Below are 27,906 nucleotides of genomic sequence, written 5' to 3'. Positions count from 1 at the left end.
AATGCAGTAAAAGCCACCTTTGAGCTCTACGCTGGAATCTTATCCTGATGACTAAAGTAAAATAGAATTTTTTCATTTATTTTAATGGAGCTAGGATTTCATACACAGACTAAAGCTAAGGCTGGATTTACCAGTGAATGAGCTGAGATTCATGAATAGATTCATAGGGTTCCGACTGTGCGTTCTAGAAACCCTGTACACAGTATGGCAAAAGGCTAACATCAAGTTTCAGATATCAAAGCACCTGCATCCAGCTTGCATACGCAGGTGCCCCAACTCTTCTCGTTGATGCACTGCTGCTGTAAAGTGCAAACAGGAATTTGCACAGGAAAGCTTTTCAAGCTCTGGATTCACATTCAAGTTCACCTTGGGACAGGAGCAGCAGGACCACACTTATTTTCAAAGGAAGCTTAAGATACAAATGGCAGTGGATGCTGCGATGTCTGACGCCACTGGCTGAACAGGAAGGGGATGGACCCAAATAAGAATCCTAAAATATTCTGTGGTTGGTCCCCTGAGCACACTATTGTAGTGCTGTTATTGTTGTGGAGATAGGCTAGGAATGTTAAAGCCACAACCATTACATGGAATTAGAATGTAGGAGAACTTAATGAGGCCAGGTAAAACCAAAGCTTAGTTTGAGCAGAATCTCCAGAGAATAGCCTAGAGGGGTTTTTTTGTTGGGAGAAAAAGGCGAGATTGGGGGCGGGGACATGATAGAAGCATTTAAAATTATGCATTGTTTGGAGAAAGGGGAAAGAGGGAAGTTTTTCTCCCTCTAATAGAACCCTGGCTTGTCCAGTGAACTTGAGCATTGGGTGATTCAGGACAGACAAAAGGATGTACTTATTGAGACAGCACATGAACTGTGGAATTCACTGCCACAGGATATAGTGATGGAGATTAACTTGGGTTTAGACAAATGCATGGAGGATGAGTTGGCTGATGGCTACTCCTCACAATGGCATGATACCTTCAGTATCAAGTGGCATGCCTCCCAACACCATGTGGAAACAAACACAAGTGTGAAGAGTGTTTGGTGTCCTTGTCCTTCATTTGGATTTCCCATAGGCATTTGGTTGACCACTGAGAACAAGATGCTGGGCCAGATGGGACCTTAGTTTGATTCAGCAGGGCTCTTACAATGAATATTCTTATGTTAACTTGTTTTTAAACACCAAAGCTCAACCTGAGGACCATATGCAAAATAATAATAAAGTGTCCTTTTGATTCTGACCAACAAGCATGACATAAAAAAACCTTCAGTTTAAGGTGTGGGATTATGACACAGAGACCATGACTTCTAGGCATCCTTAACTGTGGCTCCTTTTGATTTTAAATAAGTGTTCCAAGCAGAGAGAGGGGGGAAATCAATGTGGCACTAAATGGGGTGTGCACACAGGGAACAACAGGACTCACTCCCCCACCATATTTTTCTTCAACACGCACCCAAAACTATTTCAGGAAGTTCCCACAACCCTCCAGAACAAATTTAGGGGGCATGTGGGGAGGGGAGAGTGGTGGAAAGTCCTGTTCCATGAGTGGACCTTGTTCTGCACATGTAACAACTTAGTTGAATCCCACCCAGGAACTATGTCTCAGAGGTTAAATGCATGTTTGGAACTTACAAGGCTCCATGTTCAATCCCTGGCCTCTTCATTTAAATGGCTCAGGTAGCAGGTGATAGGAAAGACCTCAGCTGGAGACCCTAGAGAGTTCCCTCTAGAAAGCTAGCCTGGCACAGTATGACAGCTTCCTATCTTTAAGAGAAGTTGTGTAAATATTCACAACCCTAGCAGTGTATTTTTATTCAGATAGATACCCCAAAGACCATCTCATCTCTTAAATACCCAATCAATCACTACACTCTGCAGGTGAGGGCCTCCTGCAGATACTATCAGGAGGTCTGTTCCTTTCCATACAATGTAGGAATCACAACTTCAGTGATGTCACCTATTTCCTTCAGTTGAACGTTAGTAGGAGCTTTCTCTCAAATTAGGGTATTTTGGCTATGCGTCTCTCTGTCTCTCTCCTACTGAAAACTTCCATTTTTCAACAAGTCTTTTAAATTAACATCTTTTCCAGTCTGCATCTGTATTGGAATTGTTTTTAGGATGTTTTATCACCTGTTGTTTGCTGTCCATGGCTCCTTTAGGAGAAAAGGTGGGATAATTTAATAATAAATAATAACATAGAAAGCTGAGAAAGAGAGAGATATTTTGTTAAATATATGGCTACTCTATAGCTGTGCTTTCAGAGTAGAGCACATTACAAGATTAAAAATAAGACACCAATAAGAACAGAGGCTTCTTAGCCCATTGTTTTCATCTGGGAAGGCAGAATCACATTATAAATGTTTAAAGTCAATGAAAGGAAGCAAAACCTCACAAAACATGTTTAATATAGGATTATTTCCTGTGGAATGCCTTCCAGATGTTTTCTCACACCACCTTCTAGAAAATATAGTCTGAGGTCATTTTTTTTAAGGCGATAAATAAAGTCCTGTTTTTTGTCACAGTGTCAGAAAATTGTCATTCTTGCGCTTTATTAAATTACCCTGGGTTCATGATTTGCACCATATTTTTCAAAATTGTTTGTTTCACATAAAGGCCAATGTTATAAGAATATTTTTCTGTTGACTATAAATAATTTTCATTTGGACTTACTTCCGAGGCCGACAATTTCCCCTTTGATCTCGTTGCAGATCTCATTGCAGACTTGATCTTGTAGTACTAAGGATTTTAATGCTCAACCGTCATTGGATTACATCTTTGGCAGATTCTTTTGTCTAAATATGTCAGACAAATAACCATGTTATATGCAGAAAGTGGTGAAGAGAAAATATTCTTTGGCTGTTTTAACTTCTACATAACACTTTCTATTCGAGGGCAGCATCAACACAGCAGCAGAGAAATGGGAGGGTACAGTTATTTACTTAGCATTTCTATCATGCCTTTCAATTCACAGTGGATTACATAACAAGATAAACAAGATAAAACACAATCAACTATATATTGCATCTGAATTGCACGCAAGCTCTGGAATATATATATATATATGCCACGTTAGATCGGAACACATCGCTTCCTTCACCTGAAAGGTGGCCCTTTATACAATTTATGCTCACTTGTCATTTGAGCATCTCTTTTTCCTTTGAGCATACAACCATGTGGTTGATATGGTTGTTTCTAGTAAGCATATTAAGGTAGGGGGAACCCTCTCTTCGTACTGTTAGTTTAAAGTAGATTGGCCTTCGCCAACTTGGTCTTGTCTCATTGTTTTGGAACACAGCTTCCATGAGACCCAGCCAGGATGGCTGATGGGAGTTGTAGTCCGAAACATCTGAGGGACAGCAAGTTGGAGAAGGCGGTTTAACTAAAGGATGCCTCTTGTTTCTACACTGGATAGTCCTTTGGTCTGATCTAGTAAGGCTTTTCTTGAAAGCTTCTGTGCCTTGGTTCTGTGCTACCTCATATTTTCATGCTTCTTTTCAGATTGATTTTTCTGATTAAATGGCTTTTATGGATGCTCCTGTCTGAAATTGTCCTTCCTGAAAACTTCAGCTGTGCTTTATTGTAAATTTTGATGTAACATTCCCCTTACGTAAAGGGGGTATGCCTGCCAAATGGTGTCTAGACACTTGAGCAGAGTTGGCTAATTATTAGTCACCCCATGCCTTTGTCCTCAGGAATGGGAGAGAATAGCAAGTGCATCTCATAAATCCAAAATGGAAGCTTTAAGATCTTTTGTTTTGCTTTTTCTTACTTAGCTATCACAATCTGCCTTTTCCACTGGAAGATGTGTTCACAGTGGAAGTTAATCCAGCCCCAACCTACGTGCCTTCTAAGCAGTGCAGGGGTAGCACTGCCTGTCAGTTTCATCATTCTTAGTCCGTGTGTTGTCCTTGTAGAATTCAACAGGTAGGAGGATGGGGACAAAACTAGAATTAGCTAACTCTACCTTTCATTGCTTCTAGCTCAATCTACTGTTTGGGCTCCTTGTCTTCTGCCCTTTCAGTCCCAACAGGCACCAGGCGCTACTGTGTGCTAGACAAACAGGATCCATAGTCACCACTCTTTCTGAAATCAACCTTGGATCCAATCCTGGCTTAGTGGGTAGGATCTGCAGATCCTGTCTTCTGCCATCTTCAAAAGAGTACCAGATTCTGACTGGATTCCAAGAGCCTTTTTTTCTTCCTCATTGTACCATGTGCAAGCCATACACAGAGTCAGATCCATCCACTCACTCAGACTGCAGTTTTGGTTAATGAGGTTCTTGATGTTGTTAAGTGAATTTTACCTCACTACACAAACTGTGTTGCAAGTGAGTTCAAAATCACTTCTGTTACTAATCACCAGTAGATCAGCCAAGGTCTAGGTCAATAAATAAGTATCGAAAGGAAAATACATTTGTAGAAATTTGGCACAGTTTTCCGAACACAGAGGCCTCAGTTCTTTTCAAATGGATAATACACACTTTACAAATACATACACAGGGTTTGCCACAGTTCACTTGAGCAACCATAAAAGGCCAAAGTGATAATTGCTTCAGATAATTTCCAAACATCAATGAGCTTTTCAAGAATTTGGAATAAAGAAAGGTTTAAGGGTCTCAACTATGTTGATTACAATGTCATCACATTTCAATACATACCGAAATGTGTACGGAAATGTAATAAGTATAATTTTCTTTTGTAAATTCGTGGATTTCCCCTGGCCTTTCCGTTGTTATTCTGTGTTTTTGCTCTGCTCCACATACTGCTTTGCATTCCTTCCAGTCTAACATGGAGAAGTACTAAAATTAATCCCAGTATTGTTAGTAGTGGATGCTGTGGTTGGGCTCTATGACTCACCTGACCTCCCTCTGCCTGGGTCACTGCTGCATGCAGGGACAGAGAAGAAAAGGGGCAAGGTTGTCACAGGGCAAACACGCCAGCAGAACCAATCTGGTGGCCCTGCTGGTGCATTTACATTGGGCCAACCTTGCCACCACCTCACCCTCTCCATCCCACTATGCAGCAACAACTCAGTCAGATGGAGGACTTGTGAGCAGCACAGTCCCACCATGGTGTCCCCTACAGATAGGTGCATGTGCAATTTGACACAGTTTTCCATTTCTTCTACTTAACTGCATATTTTTTTCTTTTTCCATTCAAGTTACTGATATGCACAAATGCGTCTGCACATTTATTCAGCACAGCACAAAACAGAAATATTGATGCAGTCACGGGCACCATCACATTAAGATTTGTTTTTGCACTGTGCACTGGTGCACGTTACAGATATGGTTGAGGAAGAATATGAACAAAAGGGAGTGGCAGCTTCAGCTTACTGCACCTAAATAATATCCAAAGCAGAGGAGTTATAGAACCCTCACACTCAGTGATAATCTGCAAACAAGGCCAGGGAATTTGACTTCTGGGGGTTATTTGCATGGGGACAATATTGTATGCATCCCTTCCTGACTCCAGTGATTCACATAAAAGCCATCAGAATAAAGTTCAAAAGTTATCCAAACAGTTTTATTATTCATCTCTGAATTAATCCTAGCCTGCTTCCTTCCTTGATGTTTTGCATCCTACAGTCCCAAGGTCAACACTAAATTATAAAAATTAATCAAGTATATATTGTTCTGTCTAGTTGGCCTGCTCTGCCCTGATATGAACTGTGAACACTGGAAATTTCTGGTTGAATAGGTTCCTACTCCTAGAAGAGTAGTATAACTCTATGTGCATTTAAGATTAGAAAAGTCTTTGAACTTTTGCAAGCTTACCCATCCATCTCTACTTTCAATCCACTCAATAAAGCACATTAGCTCTCTTTACAAGAATAGATCAAATGATAATAGCAAGCAAAATTAATTAGTCTCCAGGGACTTTTCCTTTTAAAAAGTTGCAAGAATTTACAGATTTGTTGTTGGTTTTTTGCTTTCCAATGGTAAAATGTATACAAAGGATAACTGCATAAAGTGACAGCTGACAACTGAAATATTCAGGTTCTCAGGAACCTTTACTTCTTTACAATCACTTGTGCAGGTTTTTAAAATTTATTTTTTGTGGACAAGAAGTAGCAATAACCACAGGCTTGCCCTTGAGTAGGAAATCTAAATAGTTAAGATAATAACAACAATAAAGGGCCAAGGTGGAAACAGAATGGTTCACAGTAGAGTAGCAAGTTCATGGTTTTCCTACATCTTCAGAGAGTGTCAATATGAAAGAGATCATACTGTGTTTGAGGCTGATGTGGAGTTATTGATCAAATGGGCGTGGGGGAGCATGCTATGTCTGTCTATAGTCCCTATAATCTCCTGTTAAAAACTTTCTCCACTGAGAAAGTTCTCTCTGTGTGTCTGCCTGAGACGCAGGAGAGCTGATGCCAGTCAAGGGAGTATTCAGGCATCTCTTGCTCAGAGACTGTGTAATAAGAAAACAGAATCACATCCACTGGCCCCATCCCTTTCATGCTTCCTCTGGCCACAACCCTTTGGGGTTGTATCGGTTCTGGGCGGTGCTTTTTTCCTAGAAAAATAGGTGCCGGTACTAACCATAAAGTTGTTACAGTAAGTGTCGCACTTTTTATCAACAACAAAAAGAGGTGTCAGTACTACGTACCCTTGAGTACCCCTTGAAAAGAAAAGCACTGGTTCTACGTAACAAAATAATGAGTTTATGCTATCACTTCATGGTGTTGGGTGATGGCTGGATGGCCATCTGTCATGGATGCTTTACTTGACATTCCTGCATTGCAGGGGGTTGGAATAGATGATCCTTGGTTCCCTTCCAATTCTACGATTCTGAAATTATTCTTTGCTAAGTCCTCTAAGCACACACAGCAATTGTTTGGTTTTTGTTTTACTTACTCGTCTTAAAATACTATGCAAAGTTCAGCAGGAATGGGTTTCTTATAAGGTGCAACTATAATCATTAAGCAGTGATGACAGTCATGTGCCTTCATTGAGAGAGCTGCTTGTAGGATTTTGGTTTCTTAGTTTTACACATAGATAGGCTATCTCTGAGATGTACCTGTAGCTGGACTGGGGGTGGGGAAGCTCCTCTTTTCCTGCAAAACATTAAGCTTCTACAGTTCTGCCTAGCACAGCATTCATCTTCAGTTTATTACACTGTCAGCCATTTATTTCATTAATGGGCCTAATCATGTGAGTGCAGCATGTCATAGGATTGCGGATAAGCACAGCTGTATTTGCTCTGCCAACAACAAAACTAAATTCTGTGCTGAGGGGAACTGAATTCTCTGCCAAGAAAGTTTTGTTCTTTAATCTGCATGCTTTGTGCCAATCAAACATCTTTGCCCCATCTTCTTTCTTTTAATTCTGTTTGCGCTAACCACAGGGAGGGAAGGAGAGAGTGATAAAAGGTTCAGAAGCTTAGACCACCCATCACTGGAACTCTTAGGTCACATCCGCACCATACATTAAAAGCACTCGTGTACTACTTTAATGGTTGCGGCCTAGTCCAAAGAATCATAAGGACTGTAGTTTGTCACAGAGCTATACTTCCCAGCACCCTTAATAAACTACAGTTCACAGGATTCTTGGAAGGAAGCAACAACTGTTTCATGTGATATTAGAGTGCTTTAAATGTATAGTGCGGACATGACCTTAGTCAGCAAACCTCTTGATATTTCACTAGGTACTACTCACACACCTTTAAACTTATATTTGTGACCATAGAAAGGGTGGAACTATATTTATAAATTAAAATTAAATGTCATATCCCTGCAGCCTAGTTCTGCCTGCAGTGTGTCCCCCACCAGCTGGAGTGTGGTGAATGTCCAGAATGGGCAGGGCCTTTTCATTAATGGCACCAACTTCATTGAACTCCTTCTGCAGGGATTCCCTCCTGGCTCCAGCATTGTGTCATTGTATGCCTGATTAAAAAAAATGGCTTTAAAAAAGGAAAGGCCTTTGGAACTGGCTGGTTTTCTTAGTCCCTGTTTTCTTGCTACTGTGTTGGGGATTGTTTTCCATTTAAATTGATTAATCCTACTGTGTTAATTTGCTGGGGGTTATGCCTCTGATTATTTCTGTTACCAGGTATTGTTGTTCTTTTTGTTAATTGCTTTTTGTCTATTGTTTTAACTTTTTTGCTGTTAGCTGCTCGGAGGTCATTTGAAAGACAGAGTGGGCTATTCATTTTAAAAATAAATAAACTGATACTAACCAATCCAATAATGTGAATGTCAATTTTTCAGCAGTCCCATAGTCACTTTCATGTACTACACCCACAATTGCTGGATTAGAACCCTAAATTCAGAACCCACTGTGCATGGACACAACAAGCACGTCATCACAGTTTATACATTGCACAGTTTTAAGGATCCCTTCCTCTGCCTCAGGCAGTGGTAGTTGTTAGTGCTGAAGCTTTTCTCATGCACTTAAATTATGAGCTGAGGGAGGTCTAAGGGGGGCTTGGGAGTGCAACAGCCATTTTATGTGGCATTGAGCAAGCCATTAAAACTATTCTGCACCTTTCTTCTTTTTGTAAGTGAAAGTACTTTGGGTTTCAAATGACAAGCAAAGAAGTGATGTGTGGCAATTTGAAGGATGCCACTGTAGGTATTTTTCCAGTGTAAACCACTTGACGATGAGGCTCCCAGGCATTTGCTACATGATCAATTAGCCCACCTGCCTGGATAGATCTATAGGTGGAAGAATTCAACATAATATTCCTCCAGTCATTCCATCAATCCAAGCATTTCAGCTTGCCAGGCATAACATTCTTCCCTCCTGCCTCCCAAAAAACACGTGCTTTTGGAATTTTTCCAACACCCCCCCCCCGACCACTTGCAGGGGGCACGCAGGGAGAGTAGTGGGGAAAGCCCCACTGCACAAGCGGAAATCCTTGCACAGGGCTTCTGCTGAAGGGGCTTGTTAGGTGAATCCCTGCCATGGTCTCCTTACATATTTCAAATGCTGATGAAAGAATCTCACCAAGCGAACACTTCATTGATGGATTTAGCTGTTGTCTCTACTTAGCAGGAGCGTTCTGAGTGCTCTGTCATGTATAAAATGTGCATTTTCCAGAGCACTGGCTGTAGGATTTTATCTTATTTTTGCCCGTTTATACCTTAACACTTCTTTGCTATGCACCATTGAGATAAATGCTGTGTTTAAAGATGGTACTCTTAACAGTTTGAATGTGTACAGTGTATGTGTGTAAAGGAGAATTAAATATTGACAAAAAGAGAGAAGAGTGCAAAAGGTAAGACAGCCTGGAGGTTTGGTTTTTAAAGATATGTATTTTTTTTCTTCTTCTTACCACATTGCAGATCTCGCCTTGCAGATTTTTTCACAAACTGCCAGCCTGAGTCACGATCTATTAGTAGCTGTCTGAAGGAAAACTATGCTGACTGCCTCCTTGCTTACTCCGGGCTTATTGGTAAGGCTTTCCCCCCTCCCTTGGGTTTGCTTTTTTAGGGGGTGGGGGTGGATAGGTGGGTGAGAAGTGAGGCTTTTTTTTGGTGTGTGGTATGAAAATGAAACAAAAGGCAAGGGGAACTCCAAGAAGTTGTTGTTGTCGGCATCCATCTCTCTTGGGAGAACATGGAAGAGTGTGCCTTTGGGGGTGAAGATAAACTGTTGGAAACTGCTGTAGCGCTAGAGACATGTTTTGTTGCAACTGGGGCAGATGAGCGCATCTGGTTTCGCTGGTGCAGATGCACCATGGCATTTCTTTTCCCTGCGTTCCTCCCAGTCGTCATTTCTGCTCTGGTCACTGCTATCGATACACAATCTGACTGTCTGTTTCCAGACTGTAGTCATCTGCAAGGGATTCCCACATGGCAGGGTTGCTGTTGCCAGCCTTCATGTCATGGTTGCAGAAACTTTTGTAACACAGAGTTGGGCTGCCAACAGTCCTTGTGCCTGAAGCCAGCTCCCCATAGAGCATGTTCTTGGGGATCCTGCCCTCTTCCATTCTGTGGACATGACCAAATCAGCGTAGATGGTGCTGAGACAGGAGTGCAAGCATTCTGGGGGTGTGGGCTTGGGAGAGCACATCTTTCTTTGAAACTCTGTCGTGCCAAACCCCAACAACATCTCAGGCATCTTGAAGATTTTGTTGAAAAGCAGAGATAAAAGAAATGCTCATGGCCCAAATGCCATCAGCCATGTATAAGCACAATACGAGGACACAATCCATGCATAGCTCAGCTCTTAAAGTTCTTTTCTATTTACCTTTGAGTTAAAATTAATGAAATTTCCAAGGCAGTAAGCCTAAGCCTAAAGTTCATAGAAATGAAAGCAAATGGGCAAAAGGTTTGTGTACCAGGGAAGGAAGAATATTTTGAATGAAAGAGCCTACATGTGAAGTACTCTCAAAGAATTGATTCTTTGAGTCCCTCTAGTTGGGGACTACTACTCACATACTAGTAACTGGTAGCTTTGTTAGGGAATGTCCCTCAAACATCATATCCAGCCATACCAGGTATATGCATGGAAAACTGCTCCCACAAATGGATCTCCTTTGCTGTATTAGATCACCTGACTGGTAAGATTTAGGACCCCCAGAATAATCAAGTATGCAGCTAATCACTATATTATTCATCAGTCTCTGTGCCCCCACTCTGCATTCCTGGTATCTACTCGTGGGTGTGGAATAATGTAATAAGATAATTACTGTGGTGTGGACATGCAGGTGTTACTACTGAGACAGAGACTGTTTACCATAGGGAAGCTATAACATGTTCTGACTTTCTGTTGGCAGTTCACTTTCTTTTTCCCCATATAGATTGGGGGGGGGGGTCATTGCATGCACAGTTAGTCTTTATGTTTATCTGAACTATTGTTTAGAGCAAGCTTTTGAATATCCCACAAGTAACTTGGGTGAAATTTACTTTGCTATGAAAACGACTTCTCCTTTCTAGGGAAAGGATAGTTTCCTTGATGAATGAAACCAATTATCTTCTAATTTGTTTCCAAGAAGTCTGTTTGTGAATGACCCCCTGTGTCCTTATTAAATGGTTTCTGAGGTACCTGTCATTCCCAGTGAAGGCAAAACTATCCCTTCAGATCGTTATCGTAATTAACATTTGGATTTATCATTGCTACTTCTGCTTGAGTGACTGTCAAATACCACTGGCTTCACTTCAGAGCAAGACATTTGCCCACAGTGGACATCCCTGCATTATAAGAATGAACCGCAATGAGCTTTTGGCTCACATTATCCCACAGCAGCCTCAAGGAGGAGTTTGGAAGTTTTCACTTCTGGTTTAGATTAACAAGAGCTAGTGGTGTCAGCTGAACCCAACGAAGTGTTGACTGTTTGAAAGACAGTAAGTAAGCATTAAATGATGGATCAGAAAGCTAGCTTAACAGACTGATGACAGAGATATCTCTTGATTTGGAAAGATGGGTATTACTCAGATGTAGTATTTGGGGTGGAATAATACACATAAGATGAATATCTTGCCATGGATAATTTTTGATGCGTTGTGGTATTCCTTTGTTTTTCCTAAAGTCATTTTCAAAAACATAATATGGCAATTCAGAAGTTTCTTTGTGGGACTTTGCCTCCCTTTTTACTTTAAAAACTGCAGTTGTCAATATTGGAAGAAAGATTTAATTTTCCAGATCTTAGACTGTACCATAAGGCATATATATCTTTTAGCTCAAACAAATGATTGGCAAGCTCCCCCCCCCCCCTTGCAAACAGCTCTGGACAGGTAATCATAAAGATGATATAGTTGGCACCTCTTTATGGATGGATGGCAATAGGGTCTATGTGTATAAAAAGGAAAGGACTATTTCCACCTGCAATTTCAGCAGCTAGAGTGGTGTGGCATATAATGTATCATCAATTACATTTTGACCCATATGCTCATGCTAAATTAACTCTGTGGGGAAGGATTTGGACATAATGCTTAAGTATGCTTAAGTGAAATGAGAAGCAATTGTTCCATTCTCAACCTCACCCCAGAGGGACACCCTGGATGGACTGTTGGGCCCATGACTTGCTGTGATTTGTACTCACCATGTTAAACTGTTCTTTAGGAACATAAGAAAAGCCTACTGGATTAGGCCAGTGGCCCATCTAGTCTAGCATTCGGTTCATACAGTGGCTAATCCAATGCCGGCCTGTGGGTAACCAAGGCATTTGCTGCCAAGGAGTGTGGTGGAGTCTCCTTCTTTGGAGGTCTTTAAGCAGAGGCTTGACAACCATATGTCAGGAGTGCTCTGATGGTGTTTCCTGCTTGGCAGGGGGTTGGACTCGATGGCCCTTGTGGTCTCTTCCAACTCTATGATTTTATGATTCTAACCCGCAAGCAGACCTGTCTACAAGAACACGCCCCACTCCTGCACGCTCCAGCATCTGGGATTCTCGAACATAATGACTCTGACAGTGGAGGCACACTCCATTTTGGTATTATGCTGGTTTCTTAGTGAAAGCACTCATCTTAAGGCAGTGAACGTCCAGAATGTAATAGTCAGATGGCAGACTAGATAAGGCTATGTACACCTTAGCAGCTTAAAATGCAGTCAGGGAATTTCCCCACCGCAGTGCATTTCAAGTTGTATTTGCATGTTGCTGTACACACCACAGAGGGGTGTGGATATGTACACCTGATGAGCATTACATATTTGATTTCCCTGCACGTGCAACACCCCCCCGCAAACTCCTATTCATGTAGCTGCCATCTGTGTGTGTTTTGAGACACACCTCGGCTTAACTGTAAAGTGAATGTGACATACCTTTTGAAATCAAATGGAAATTGGTTTGAGGGGAAAGACATCAAACAGCAATATTTCTCAAGAAACTGCAGGATAGGTATGGATTGTGCCTAACATCATGTGTCTACGAGTTGAAACAACAACAGTGGGAATATGCTTGAGCTAGAGTGAATCGTAATATGTACACCGCCTAAGTATTTATATGTGAGTGAAACATGAGGAGGAAATGGCATGAAGACTTACATATTAGATTTGTTTCAAGCTCAGAGTCTACAGCTGTCATGAAACTTTTCTAGCTGTTTATGGTAGGTGTGAAAACCACAGCTCAACTCCTATAGCTGTTAAAAACATCTTTTCTGATGAGATACCACCTGGGGGAAGCATGAGCAAAACAGAATGCTCTCGCTCAGAAAGACTATGTGTTAAGATATATTACTAGGTTAGCTTTTGTGTGTGTGTGTGTGTGTGCGCGCGTGCGTGCGTGCGCGTGTGTGAAATACTCAGTGCTCCAAATAGCTGTACACCATGAAATTTCAGGGATCTCTCTCTTTGTATGTAGATATGTACAAGTTAATTAGTAGCTTTCTGTTTTTCTGACGAACAGTTCTATGTTATTCAAATAACTGCATACATTTTCACTGACAAATAGTGATCAAGGAAATACAACTACCCAGTTTTATTTTCTTGGGCCAAAATGGCAACACTTCTCGATACTTTTTGGCCAAGTTTGCTAATCATAAATAAGTATGATGACTGGGGAAGTATGGTAGCTTTCAAAAATCTTGGGAATTCCTTTTTTATTGAAGCAAAGGCAAAAGGATGGCTTAACTAGCTGCAGACAAAAGAAGCTGACTCCTGGACAAAGAACTCGTGTATCTTAGACATCAGATCCAATCAAGTGATGTATGGATGCTAGCTGCTGGCAAGAAATAACTTTGGTACTAATAGATAACTCAGAATAACAGCTGCTGGCAAGTAGTTCCCAGACACAGGGACTTTTGCTGAGGATTTTATTGGAGCCATTATGCAATTTAACCTTAAGGATAACCCAGTTCCAGCAGAGAGGTACTTTTCTGTTTCCATGGGCAAAGATACTGCACAAATGCTTGAAGAAAGACTGCAAAAACACTCTCTGGCATCATGATCAAGGGAATGGGTCTCTAAGGAAGCGAAATCAAGTGGAGATCTGACTTTGGAGGGGAAATGCACATTCTTCTTCCTTGCTAGCAGCCCCAAGACACAGTCAAGAGGATGGAAACTGACTAGTGTAACAAGAGTTCATGCCTTGCTTACTGCTGTTACTCTGAAAAACTCACAGGCTTCCAAAACCAGCCTTTCATTTTCTTTGGGATACCAAGAGCTCTTGTCAGCCTAGTATTAATCTAGACTCCAAGGGCATATATGTGCATTCTGTGGTTGTATGGCTACCTGTCCAGGATTCCTTTCTCAACTCTTTTACCATGTTTTTTCCTACCCATATTGAGAGCTAATTATATCCAATATGCGGAGGCTGTCCACATTACAAGTATAACCTTTCAAAACCACTTGCTATGTTCCCTAGCCCAGCTGCATGGAGATTCTGCATGCTGGCAGCATCTACCTCCACAAATTAGCACTGCTTTTATGGATACTCTTCATGTAAATGTGCTAGTGTGCATAGCAAGTGGCTTTCAGATGTTCTGGTCAAGATACAGTATGTGGGGTCCTGCCAGTTATCTCCATGTGGGAGCCATAATATTAAAGTCAAGTTTGAGAATATAGACTGCAAGTGTATAGTGAGCCTGAGAAGTGGTTTTTAAGTGATAGAAAACATTTACCTCTCACTTTTTAGATGATAAGGTGATTGCCGCAGAATGGTGACTTTTTAAGGGATTGTAAAAGTAACTTGAGGTATCTATCAAATAGGAGTCCACTGCAAAAATGCCTTATGACATGGAAATGATGGATAGCAATCACTCCAGCACACATTTGCCACATTAAAGTGGTCATGGAAATTAATATGATACTCTCTGATGCACAGGGAACAAATGCTATGTCCTAATTGGATGTGTTAATGGTGACCAGATAGATCAGTCATAATATATTACTTTTTTCTGTTGAAGAAAAATAGTGGTTTGGTTTTGTATTATGCTTTTAGGAACACTCTAATTTGCATTAATACAAATTATAAACACTTAGTGGTATGTGATTGAAAACGCCAGAGGGACAGAATGCTGCGTGGAGTGCTCCTGTTCAGGGAGCCAGCCAACCATGCCATCTTACAGAATACACCATTTCATTCCCCCTCATCAATAGATAACAGATAGGTAGGTAGGTAGGTAGGTAGGTAGAGATATGAACGAACCTTGGGGTTTCTGTAAGCATGCCAGTTCCTCCCTGTTGCTCCTCAGTAGTTCCATTTTGGCTATATAGCCATCATCACTGTGTTATCTGAGATTAGCATTAGTACACATGACCAGAGAGCATCTTCAAATAGGTTCACGTTGTCTACCACTTCTGAAAATCATGTAATTATCCATGCGAGAGAAACCAAAAGACAATGGGGGAGGGGGCAGGGACTCAAGTCCAAGGTGTTGGCTAGAAGAACAAGTCAAAGGCAGGAGAAATAATCTATGTGCTTGATTTCACATCTGTCCTCAGGTTCATATTCCATATTTATGTTATTTTTTCCAATGTCTTTCTAATAGGGAGCACTAAATAAACATATACTTGCCTTTCCCATCCCTGGTGATACTAGCCATGCCTTGGCAGCATTTCCATAATTGCATTTTATAATTTCATTTTTTTAAATGATATTTATTAAAATTTCAAAGAATACAAGAATTACACAAAAACAAAAAATAAAAATACAAAAAAAAATACAAAATGCAGCAAGAAAAATAAAAAAAACCCTTATTAAGGTATAACAAAGAAATGAAAAACAAAAAGAAACATACAAAATAAAAACAGTTAAAAACACATTAATTTTCCATAGCATATCTTCCTTACACTTATTTCCTCGGACCTCCTCATACCTCCCTTTTTTGTATTCCAGTTCAGTTTGTTAGTTCAGCAAATCCTTACCATTAAGCTTTTACCCATTTGTAAACCTTTTTTCATATCTCTTAAAGCATTACAGCTGGAAACCACTTAGTTTCTATCCAACATCCTTCTAAGATTCATTAATTTTACAATATTTCTGTAAATAGTCTTTAAATTTCCTCCAGTCTTTTCACTGACTCTTCTCCCTGGTCTCGGATTCTGCCAGTCATTTCTGCCAATTCCATGTAGTCAATCACCTTCATCTGCCATTCTTCCAGAGTGGGTAAATCTTGTGTCTTCCAATACTTTGCAATGAGTATTCTTGCTGCTGTTGTAGCATACATAAAAAAAGTTCTGTCCTTCTTTGACACCAATTGGCCGACAATGCCCAAAAGAAAGGCCTCTGGTTTCTTCAGGAAGGTATATTTAAATACCTTTTTCAATTCATTATATATCATTTCCCAGAAAGCCTTAATCTTTGGGCACATCCACCAAAGGTGAAAGAATGTACCTTCAGTTTCTTTACATTTCCAACATTTATTATCGGGCAAATGATAGATTTTTGCAAGCTTGACTGGGGTCATGTACCACCTGTATATCATTTTCATAATATTCTCTCTTAAGGCATTACATGCCGTAAACTTCATACCTGTGGTCCATAACTGTTCCCAGTCAGCCATCATTATGTTATGTCCAACATCTTGTGCCCATTTAATCATAGCAGATTTCACCGTTTCGTCCTGAGTATTCCATTTCAACAGCAAGTTATACATTCTTGACAGATTCTTAGTTTGGGTTCTAGCAGTTCTGTTTCTAATTTTGACTTTTCCACCTGGAAGCCAATTTTCTTATCCAAATTATATGCCTCCATTATCTGATAGTAATGAAGCCAATCTCTCACTTTGTTTTTTAGTTTTTCGAAACTCTGCAATCTCAATTTATCTCCTTCTTGTTCCAAAATTTCCCAATATGTCGGCCATTGCATTTTATAATTTCAGAACCTAAATGGTTTGATGCATTTATTTCCTGTTCTGTTCTGGCCATCTTCGGTGCCATTCAGAAAGTACCCAGAGCTCTTAACCTGTTTTCACGTAGTTAGTTTCCCATTGCTACACTGAGGAGGATCTTTCTTGTTTGCCCTCTGCACCCCCCAAAGCACATCATCATCATTATCATCATATACATTCTACCACTCCACTTTAAATACTCAACCTTACAGTTATTAAACACGTATGGTGGAGTATCTGTGGCAACACTCCCATAGATTTTAATGAGACAAAATTTCACCAACAATGTTTAACACTAGTATGTGCAAACAACTTTAATTTGAATTGTGTCTGATATTCATGGATTTATTATTGCAGACATAAATTCAGAGACAAATACTATTTAGGAGATCAGAATACAAATACAATCCATTTGTAAGCAACCACAGAAACCCATTAAAAAGGGGGAAAAAACCCCACAAGGATCCCTGGAACAGCAAAATCAGACCCTAATATTTAATGAGAAGCAAATAATGAAAAACAAATTTTAACTTTGAATAGTGCCGGAGATCTACCATGCTTCATTCCTGTTGTGTTCTAATAAAATAGGTGTGAAGAACCTCTGGCCTGCTGGCCTTATTAGGCCCAGCACGGGCCACAGTTTTGCCCTCAAGGCTGTTTCCCCCAAGTCACACCCACCAGCCCCACACCTGACAGATACAAATCAGAGCTGGCTGATGATTATTTTCTAAAAATGTTAATACCTTCTCTGTATATTACCTTGTACAAAATACCCCCCGTTCTAAATCAATAAATAGATTTATTGTATTGGATCAGCTGTGGGCATATTTAAGGATTTCAGGCATGTAAAAATAGTCATAATCCTCCAAATTCATTTGGTGCTTTCTATAGCATTGTCATTGTCATTCCTACTTGGATAACCTACATTCCTAGGTTATCCAAACATAATGGTTGTTCCTCGGTATCACAAAATAAGTGTAGTTGCAATGTTATTCAAAATAAGTGATGATCATTTTAAGTTAAATTGTTATCATTAAAATGTTAATCTAACCTTTGGTTAATATTTGAGGAACCACCTGTTTGCAGGCTCAGGACAACATCATTACATCAGTGACAGTTTATGTGTTCTGCCTTCAAACTCTTCCTCAGAATTCATCAGGCCATATTTACACACTCCCACCCCCCCCAAAAAAATCTTCTCATCTCATATCTACTCCAAGCTTACTTGTGTATTTTAGCATTTCAATCCTGTTCTCCTTCCCTCATCTACAAGATGATATTCATTTCTTGATTGGGTTTCTGGGAGGCTGGTGGGTTATTGAAAAATAAATAATCACATGTTTTGTTTTGTTGTTTCTTTTTGTTAATAGGCACAGTTATGACTCCAAATTATTTAAATTACAACAGTCTCAGCGTCGCTCCGTGGTGTGATTGCAGCAATAGCGGAAATGACCTAGAAGAATGTCTGAAATTTCTGAATTTCTTCCAGGATAACACTTGTCTTAGTGAGTACCATATTTATATTCTATAAAATATCTTAAGTGATGTGTTTATAGAACAATATATGCAGCAACCTACAATGTAGGGGCTCATTTACATAATCAAGAATTAACTGGGGGGGGTCCTGTATAAATGAGCACAAATTCTGGGGTGTTTCTTCCACAACATGCCCTTACTATCTATGCTGAGTGATTCATCAATTGCTGTATTTCTCGATGGATGCTCTCAACTCCACCCATCAGCATGAACTACCCTGGTACAGCTTAGATCTTTGTTTATGCTACCTCTGTACAGAAGGCTGCATTCTGGCCATGCAAAATCCAGAGGCTTTTACAACCATACTCACACGTACATTTCTCCATCCTCCATCCAGGCAAGCAACAGGCATTATCACAGCTTGAGGACACATTCCAGACAGGCAAAAACATAGAGCAGGCCTAGTGAGGGGTGTGGCCTAGGGAGGAGGCCTGGTCTGGTGAAAGGCCAGATAGAGAGGCCTGGGAGGCCATATAGGGTGCCTGTGCCTGAGTTTTCCCATCTCGGGTTTAGGGAACAAGTAACTTAAAACCATGGTTTTGATCCTGGCTGTTTCCCTAAACCGTAGTTAAGACTAACCCCAGTACCAGGTTTGCACATAATGGCAAACTACAGAGAGCTGAAAACAGAAGGGAAAAACGTCCAATCTCCTTGCAGTCATGCTAGAGGAGGAATTGGGAGGGGAGAGTGCTGAGCCTGAGGCTCGTACCTGTAGTGCTAAACCATAATTTAGTGTTCCATCTGAACCTAGCCATTATCTCCACATAGGAAAAATGTTGTATGGGAACTGGGAAATGGCCTTGTGTTGTGCAGCTTTAGATCTTGGTTAAATGTGAAGTGCTAACTAGGCTGTCAGACCTGTTTTCCAAATTAGAAACGTGCTTCAGGAACAGTCCACATAAATTGAGTTTAAACTCAAGTTTCTTAAAAAGAAGTAACAATGTAGACGTCTGGATGCCTAGCTAGTTAAGCATCAACAGGTCGCACTCAGTACTTATGTATAAACATACTTAATTGTTTGAATAATTTGCCAATTTAGAAATGGAAGCATTGCTGCACCAATACATGCTCTGTTTTAAAAGAAACACCCCAGTTCCATTGTCCTCTCTCTTGCTGTCGGAATAAAAATGTTAATGAAGATAAAGCAATGACATTAGAGGACACTGTGAGGAAAAATTATACTCACCCTGGCAGAGAGACCTTTTCTTCATGAAGAAATTAAAGGTGTCCCTGTTTTAATAGCATTTCACAGAAGGGGGATAAATGTTCCATTATCCTTTTTTTTGTTTTTTGTTAATGGGCTGACTTTTGTAAACCTTTATTTTAAATAAAAAAATACTAACGATGCACAGTGTATTATTAAGTGTCGGGCTGTTAATCTGCATGTGTTTTAAATATCTGTATAACAGACTGTCACATTCTGTTGGGGCAGTAGCCCTTGCCTCTAATTTTTCACCCTTCTTGGCTACCACAGTGGCTCAAAGGATAGGGCTGTGTGTCATTGTTTTATCGCAATCATTAAAGGTTTCTCAGCCGGCTTAAATGCAAATTACTGGTGCAGGAAAATCATGTGGTACAATTTTCCCATGAATATAGCACTTCAAAATGTAGGTGAAGGGACATCATGATTGAATGAAGAAAATACCCTGCCTATCAAAAGCTACTGCCAAGAATGATTGTAGGTTAACGCTCTCATGCACGCTAGCCTTCTATGTGCACATATACATGCTACTTTTCTGTGTGCAGGTAGTCTCATTTTATTCAGGGGTTCATTAAAACCTGCATTTCCCCGTCTTTATTCAGAAGAGTTACAGCTCCAAGAGGACTGTACCACTGGATCTTCTAAATGTGCACTAAATGGTTTGCACATAATAGTCTTTAGCTCCATGAATGTGGGTGATGGTGTTTTTAACAATGATATGTCGGTTTATTTCATTCAGGGTAACTATCTGTCAGTTCTCTGGGATCATTTTTTAGTTTTCTATAATGTGCTGCAAGGCATGAAAATCCATACAGATTTTCCTCACTTCTCGTCACATCAGCCTGCGCATTTCTGAAGTCTATAAATCATTTCCCACATTTATTAGAAGTTTTTTTTTAAAGTTAGAATTAAATGCATCTTTCTAAGATAAGAAGTAAAAGTGAAATAATTTATAGTAAGTTGTGGATGCTATTGAAGGAATGTATTAATAACTCCTTGCTCACGTCCCCAGTGAAATGGTTTATTTCTTATACAATGTGTTTGAAATAAGAAATCCCTAAATCCATGCTGAGTCCCCAAAGACCTGATTAAAAACTGTTTTTCTATTCATTTGTATGTTTGTTTGTTTTTTAAAAAACCCAGCCAATTTACTCTTACCATAAACAGAGTATTTAATCCCATGAAAACCTACAATAAGCCTTTCAGCTTTTCCATTTTCAACTTCTAGTGTGAGTGTGCTTCTCCCACCTATTTATGTATATTTTGTTTGAAGACTAGAAAGGGGGAAAGAAAAGAAAAATCTTTAAAATACCTCGTATTTTTTGTTGTATAAAAAAGCCATTATTATAAATAAACCAGTCAGTTCCTTGCTATTACCATTTGGCTTATCAAACATATTACATTGATAGTATATCCTGGAATGGTGAGCTCAATTATTTATAGACTACCTAAATGTGGGTTCTCTAGATTTGCCTTAGGCCTCATTTACCCTATATATTTAAAGCAGCATCTTGCCACTTTAAGCAGTCATGGCTTCCACCACAGAATTCTGGGAGCTGTATTTTGTTAAGCGCTGAGCCTTATATTTCCCTCACAGAACTACAATTCCTATAGTGGTTTAACAACCAGTCTTCCCTGGGAACTCTGAGGATTGTAGCATAAATTGGGTTTTCAACTGCCTACAGATGTACAAATATTTTGTGTAAATTCCACACTCGGTGCCTTTGTACCCTGAGCAATCCCACTGCTGATGTGGCTCTATGCTGGCATGTTAAAAAGGCAGCCTATAAGTCTGAGTTTAAACCATTCTATTATTATTGAAAGCATTGCATTCCTTTGTCAGATGAAAATAAATCTGTGACACACAAACTTAACGTTGTAGGGGTATTTCCCTTCAGGATGTCGTTGAGGTAGTGTTGTCCATTTTAAACTATTTGTTCATAAACAGAATTGGCTCTGTAATTTTTTTCTGCAGAAAATGCAATTCAGGCCTTTGGCAACGGTACAGACGTGAATGTGTGGCAGCCCTTACTACCTGTCCAGACAACCACAGCTTTAACTACAACATCTTACAGATCTAAGATAATGGGACCCGAGAACACCAACAATGAAATACCCACCAACAATGACTTACCAGCATGTGCCAATCTTAAGGTAAGGAACTCCTCAGGCAAAGAAGTCTTTGGGTGAAGTGCAAAGAAGGAATAAAGAATTGTGTGTCAAAGGAAGGATGCTTTTATGCACATGCAGAGTAATCAGACAGTCTTATCTGTCCCCTGCTACCTCCAAAATATTGTTGGTGTGATATAGGCACATATTGTATTAAACCAGTCACTCACAATTTCAAAAACCCTTGAATCAATCATAGGCTGAACTGATATAAAAACGGAGGATCAGAATGTGGTACTCTTCCTTGAACTGCAACAGGTTTGCATGGGTTTTTTTTATTTTATCTGCCTGTATAAAAACCAGGTATGGGAAGAATGTAGGTTGTCTTAATGGGTCATTGGTAAATGGCTGGTGACTTCTGGTTGACCAGATTCTTGCTAAGAGAGGTGGGCCTTGACCTGGTCCAACTAGACATTTTGTGTTTTTAAGCAAGTATGTATGCTCAAGATTACTTGAAACAGATGAATTATTGGGGAGGGCCATAGCTCAAGTGGAAGTGCCACAGCTCGGTGGATGGGCATTTTCTTGACATACAGAAAGTCCATGGTTCGATCACCAGGTAGAGCTGGGAATGTTCCCTGCCTGAAACCTTGGAGAGCTGCTGCCAGTCAGTGTGGATACCACAGCTAGATGGACCGAGGGTTTAACTGGGTATATGGCAACTTCTTCAGTGAACCATGACAAGTCTAGTAAAAAATAATAATAGGGAGAGTAGATTGTGCAGTACTGAAGTCAGGCCGCCCCTGAATAAAATGTTTAAAATTCTGTGGGCCTAACTACACACTATATGCAAACATTTAACATAAAAACCACTCCAGACTCATTACAAACCGAGCTCAAGCACTGAAGTTTTGCCTACTCTCATAATCTCACCAGCACAGTTGAAATACTCCACCACCACAGCTGCCCCTTCTTTCTAAACGTGAAATTCTCTTAAACTCCTGTACTGAGTTCCTGCTACTCCGGGATACAGCATCAGCTTTTTGTGCTTCAGCGCCCTAAGTCTGCCTTGGCCTGGCCTCTCTTATCTCTCTGCTCTTATATCTCTCTGCATCCCTGTCCATGACCTTCAGCTCCTCCGCCACCTCTGGTGAATGGTCTCCTGCTCTCTCAAACAACTCTGCCTTTTCTCTGTATCGTTGGAACTGCACTCAATAACACCTACGTGATGTTACATATCTTACCTTGCAGCTTACCTTAAAACCTACTTGTGCCATATTTTAGATTGTAAGCTCCTTGGGGGCAAAGACCTATCCTCTTGCACCCTATATGCCATCTGCACTATAATGTACAAATATATACCGTATTTTTCCATGTATAAGACGACCCCTATTTTTTTTAACCTAAAATTAAGAAAATGAAACCCTAAAATAAAAGTGAAAATCTGGATGATTGTTGGCGGCAAATTGTTGATCTTTTGGGGGGCGATCACCCTCAAAGTTTCCAGCATGGAGGTGCATGCAGGCAGCAACTGGGGTACCACATGCTCCTCCTTGGTGGCAGCTGCTGCTGTGGGGAAGCAGGCTCCCAAGCAGGATGCCAAGGAAGAACTGGGGGAAGGCAGCAGCCGTTCTGCATTGGGCCATGCAATTGAGCAAACTGAGCTGAGGAAGGTGGTGAGCAGGCTGGGGGCAGGGTGGAAGTTTGAGAGGGGAAGAGAAAAAAAAGGAAAGAAGGGCAAGGAGAGGCTGCTGAGGCAGCTCTCAGCAGCTCCGATGGCAGCTGCCCTCGATCCGGTGGTTGAGCCAGCGGGGGTTTCAGGAGGTGAGCCAGTCACCAGCATACAGCCCGGGGGCGGGGGGAGAAAGGGGGGACGGCAGCAGCCTGACCAAGCCAAAATCTTGGACATATGCTTAAATATTTTAAAAATTCCCCCAGATGCCCATGTTCCGTGTACAAGACGACCCCCAATTTTTTACTATTTTTTAAAAGCAAAAAACCTCGTCTTATACACTGAAAAATACAGTAAATAAAGATTTCCTCTGCCATGGATATATCTGGTCAGGCTGCCCTTGGAAGCACCAGTGCCATCAAGTCTACCCTAGACCACAAACGATGACAATGTAAAAGATGGTTAATTTTTTATTACAATGAGGATTCATCCTGAATATGGAATGTTTGTGAGGAGGAGACTTCTGTAGGTGAAATGGGCCTGCTGCCATGTTAAAAAAAAATGCCTTGCATTTTTAAGGGGAAAGCAGCAACAAGATTTCTGTAATGAGCAAGTGTCAGCCTGTTGACCGCATTATGTCAGATAATGCTGAAAATTCAGGGGATAAGTGTAAATCTTCTCTAGTAATAAGCATTTAGCCAATTTTCTAAATGTTTTAAATATAATTTAGTATAAAATGGCAATCTCCGTTTTGCATTCATGCTGCATCTTTTCCTGCAAAGAGACAAATCCTTTCAGAATGGTAGCAACATCAGGAGGAGCAGCAGCTTGCCTGCTCCGGCAGAGCCACAACAATAGCCTCCCACCAGCAGCATCGCTAAGAAGTTGTGGGAGGAGCAACTTTGGGGCTGTGCAGATGCACTGGCAGTCAATCTGCAGACCCACAGATATGTCTGTGCAATCCCAATGTCACCACCTTGCCCTTCCCCCTTTAGGGAAGGGCCAAAGCTCAGTTGGTAGAGCATCTTTGCGTTCAGAATGTCCTGAGTTCAATCCCTGCCATATTCAGGTAGGGATGGAAATGTGCCCTGTCTGAAAACCCTGGAGAGCTGAGCTGGATGGACCAATTGTCTGGCCCAGTATAAGGCTGTGTCCCTTGCTCCCTCATAGTATATGGTAGGGACACTGTTTCCAGAGCCACTCTTGGTCAGGAATAAGCCATGAAAACAAAGGATTTTCCTGAGGAACTGGAAAACTTTGTTCCTCTTACAGGGCAGGAGTACAGGGTACCAAAGTCCCCTTTAAACACCACCCTAGCTGTTCCAAAGCTACTTACTTGTGAGCATCTAGAGAACAAAAGCTCAAAAATAAATTATCAGTGATGTGGGTAGGGGCCTGAGGTTGCTCCTTTCCACAGAACCATCCTTTCCCTTTATGGCTGGATCATTTAAACATTACCCCAGCTTATCAGGAGGTGCCAATGAAGAAACAGCTTCCATGCAGGTAGGGTATTGTTTAAAAAGGCCTCAAAGTTAGAAGGCTAAATTAAAAGAATACTGGAACACCATGAAGCAAGGGGAAACAGGGAAATAACCTTGATAGGGCCAATCAATGATATTTGCCTGCCCTCAGAGGCCAAGACAGTACAATGGTACCTCAGGTTAAGTACTTAATTCATTCCAGAGATCCGTTCTTAACCTGAAGCACCACTTTAGCTAATGGGGCCTCCTGCTGCTGCCGCGCCGCCAGAGCACGATTTCTGTTCTCATCCTGAAGCAAAGTTCTTAACCCGAGGTAATATTTCTGGGTTAGCAGATTCTGTAACCTGAAGCGTCTGTAACCTGAAGCGTATGTAACCTGAGGTACCACTGTATAGACATGGGGAGCCTGTGACTTGCACTCCAACTCCCCTCAGCCCCAGCCAGAATGGTTAGGAATGATGGGAGTCCACAGGTTATTCACCTGTGCTCTAGGGGCTTTTAAGTGATTGTATTCCCTTACCTCTCCTCCCTATTTCCGGCCCACACACTATCAGCATTGAAGCCCACACAGACAGTGACAGGGACCAGTTACAGGCAACTCTTTTGAGCTACTCTGTTCTCCCTTGATCTTAGCAAGTACAGCACCGCCAATGGATACAAATCACGCTGCTTTTTCTTGCAGCCTTTAGAAGATTTGTCCCCGTGTTCCCTCTTCAACAAAACACCTACGTCCCTTGCTGCGTTTCCTATTTATGTTCACCCACTAACCAATTACAAATCCATGAAGCTTCCACACCTGCTGTGGCCTGAACCTCTGAGTGCCGCATTGAAGCTTTTAAGCCCAACTTCTGACTAAATCCTTCATGCCGCTTGCTAATAACAATACTAATAAACACTCAGCTTTAATATAGCTGCTTATGATCTCCAAACACTAGGCATGGTGCTGAACACCTGCAATTTTCACTGAGGCTCATGAAGGGAACCCAGAGCTAAGTGCTTCCCTGCGTGCTGTGAATGGTGCTTAAGCCCTTGTCTTGAAGACTAATCCTTCCCCTGCACTCCCCTTTTAGAGCCTGTTCTTCTAAGGAAGTAAAAGATGATCCACACTTATTTGCACTCTGCACTGAACAGCCATGCCAGGCCTGAGAGCACATAGGTATTATGCACACATTTGTTAATTGCAATATACAATTAATGCATTGTATGTTTCCCAGTAGCGTTCTGCAGTATCATAGAACTGCAGTTAGAATACTCTCAGGCAAAGGTTTTATCCATTCAGATATGTACCATGTGTGCTGTGGTAGAGAAAAAAGAACTATAGGAAGGATTCAGCTGCTGCATCACACATGGATTGTGACTGCAAAAACCCATGAATGCAACCTTAGCTCAAATTTTCCCTGCATTTCTCCTGCATGTTGTGGCTGCCAGAACACTTTCCAGGCAGACAAGGCCACTGAGCCTGAGGGCTCATTTAGACTTCTGCTTGTCCTACTGCATTCCCTCAGGAAAACTCGTTCTTTAGCGCTGGATCAGAGCAAACGTCAATTGGGTTTCCTACAGATGGATGTTTGCTTCAATTCGGTGCTAAACAGCAGCTTTTCCTGGGGAAAGATGTGGAGCAAACAGAAAACACCCTGAATCCATTCCTAGAAAGCATGAGACAAGCAGAAAACTGCTTGGTCCCAGGACTGTGGATGCTCGTGCGGCTGATGTCAGCATGCCCCAGGCGTGCGGACATCACACGCGCACACGCCCACAGCATGCATGGCCCCAGCACAAAAAAATGTGGGTGCCTGGCCCCTTCATGGGGAATGTTGTGTTTACACCCTCAAATCTATGGATGCAAGTCTGCTGGTTCCCTCAACCTTGGCGGCAGCAAGGTCTTATAATGGGAACTCTTGCAAGAGGCTTCCCGTTGATCCTGCAGCAGCATCTTAGGCATATGGATCAATGTGAAATGGATAACAGAATCCATGAGAACTACATTTCCCATGGATTGTTGCAGCTTGGACAGTGCCAATGCAGCACTGAGGCGTTAATAAAGGCCCTACTGGAAGGTCTCTCTGTTGCTGACAGAGTCACAGCCTAAATAAGTTTATAAAGCTTCCAGTTCAATTCAACATTTCATTATTTCAAATTGCAAAGAGATTTTAAAAACATTACGAGAAGAGTAGAGTATTCCACTATGTAACAGAATACTACTATTAAATGAAACCTCATTTGGAAATGATATTAGTGAAGCAACGATTGATTCCAAGGCCTAACATTTCTAACAAGCATCTGAATAATGACTTCAAAGATACTGAATGTGCCATGTAAGCCCTATGAAGACCATGAGTTGTATCTAGAGAGTTAGTTGAATTGAGTTCCCATTGAAATCAATGGTATTTAAATTAAGTAATGACTACCTTGTCCCATTGATTTCAGTGGCACCTAAGTGCAACTAACTCAACCTGGATCCAGCCCCCAACACTTAACAATGGTTTCTTAAGTGTTACGTCCAAACACCTTGGTTTGGCTACAAACCAAAGTATGATTCCATGTTTTGATTCCAGGGTTTGAAGCAAATTTTCAAGTTTTGGTTAGTTAAGTATTCAATCTGCCCTGATAAAACCATAATGGGTGCAAGGTGATAAGCATTCCTTCTGATGTCTCCTAGGTTAAACCATGGTTTTACTGTAGACTTGCTTAGGAGAGGGGGGTAGTTCTTAACCAGGGTTAAGTAACAAACCTGTTAATCACTAACCATGGTTAAACATCCTGTCTGCACAAGGCCACATTATGTTTAACTATCTGTAGCTTTTCCACATACAAGAGCAGGGATCATGGAAATTAGTGAAATCTTTTATTGCTCTGGGGCATTTTTAAGACCACTTACAATAAGCCTGAAAAAAGAATGCATCAACAGTGGCTTAGCCTGTATCATTCTTGCTGATAATATGATGTGCAATTAATTCTGACATGGCAGTTTGGCAGGCTACCTAATGCTCTGTACTTTACTACCTCAGGAGGTTAGTACTTGGCAATTTCTATGACATTTTATACAAATCAATCAAATACTTACCATCATTTTATTATAGAAGAATAATATATCTTCCAAGCACTTTTCAAAGGAATGATTTGTATGTGAAATGCATGCACACCAGAACACCTGCACACACATTGGATGGGTGCTGTGTTGTCCGGTCTTGT

The 27,906-nt window shown here is 41.0% G+C and overlaps 1 protein-coding gene across 1 annotated transcript in view; it reads left to right on the top strand.

Annotated features, from left to right (window-relative positions):
- GFRA1 (GDNF family receptor alpha 1) overlaps positions 1-27,906 on the top strand; it is a 197,204-nt gene that overhangs the window by 133,613 nt on the left and 35,685 nt on the right. The window contains exons 5-7 of the mRNA XM_081006021.1: positions 9,288-9,397; positions 18,086-18,220; positions 21,428-21,606. Coding sequence (XP_080862147.1) covers positions 9,288-9,397; positions 18,086-18,220; positions 21,428-21,606 — 424 coding nt within the window. The remainder of the gene's footprint in view (positions 1-9,287; positions 9,398-18,085; positions 18,221-21,427; positions 21,607-27,906) is intronic.

This window comes from Podarcis pityusensis, assembly GCF_964106645.2.
Source record: "Podarcis pityusensis genome assembly, chromosome: 5".
Classification (NCBI taxonomy): domain Eukaryota; kingdom Metazoa; phylum Chordata; class Lepidosauria; order Squamata; family Lacertidae; genus Podarcis; species Podarcis pityusensis.
The sequence above is the reverse complement of the archived record's forward strand: the minus strand, read 5'-3'. Positions and strand labels throughout refer to the sequence as shown.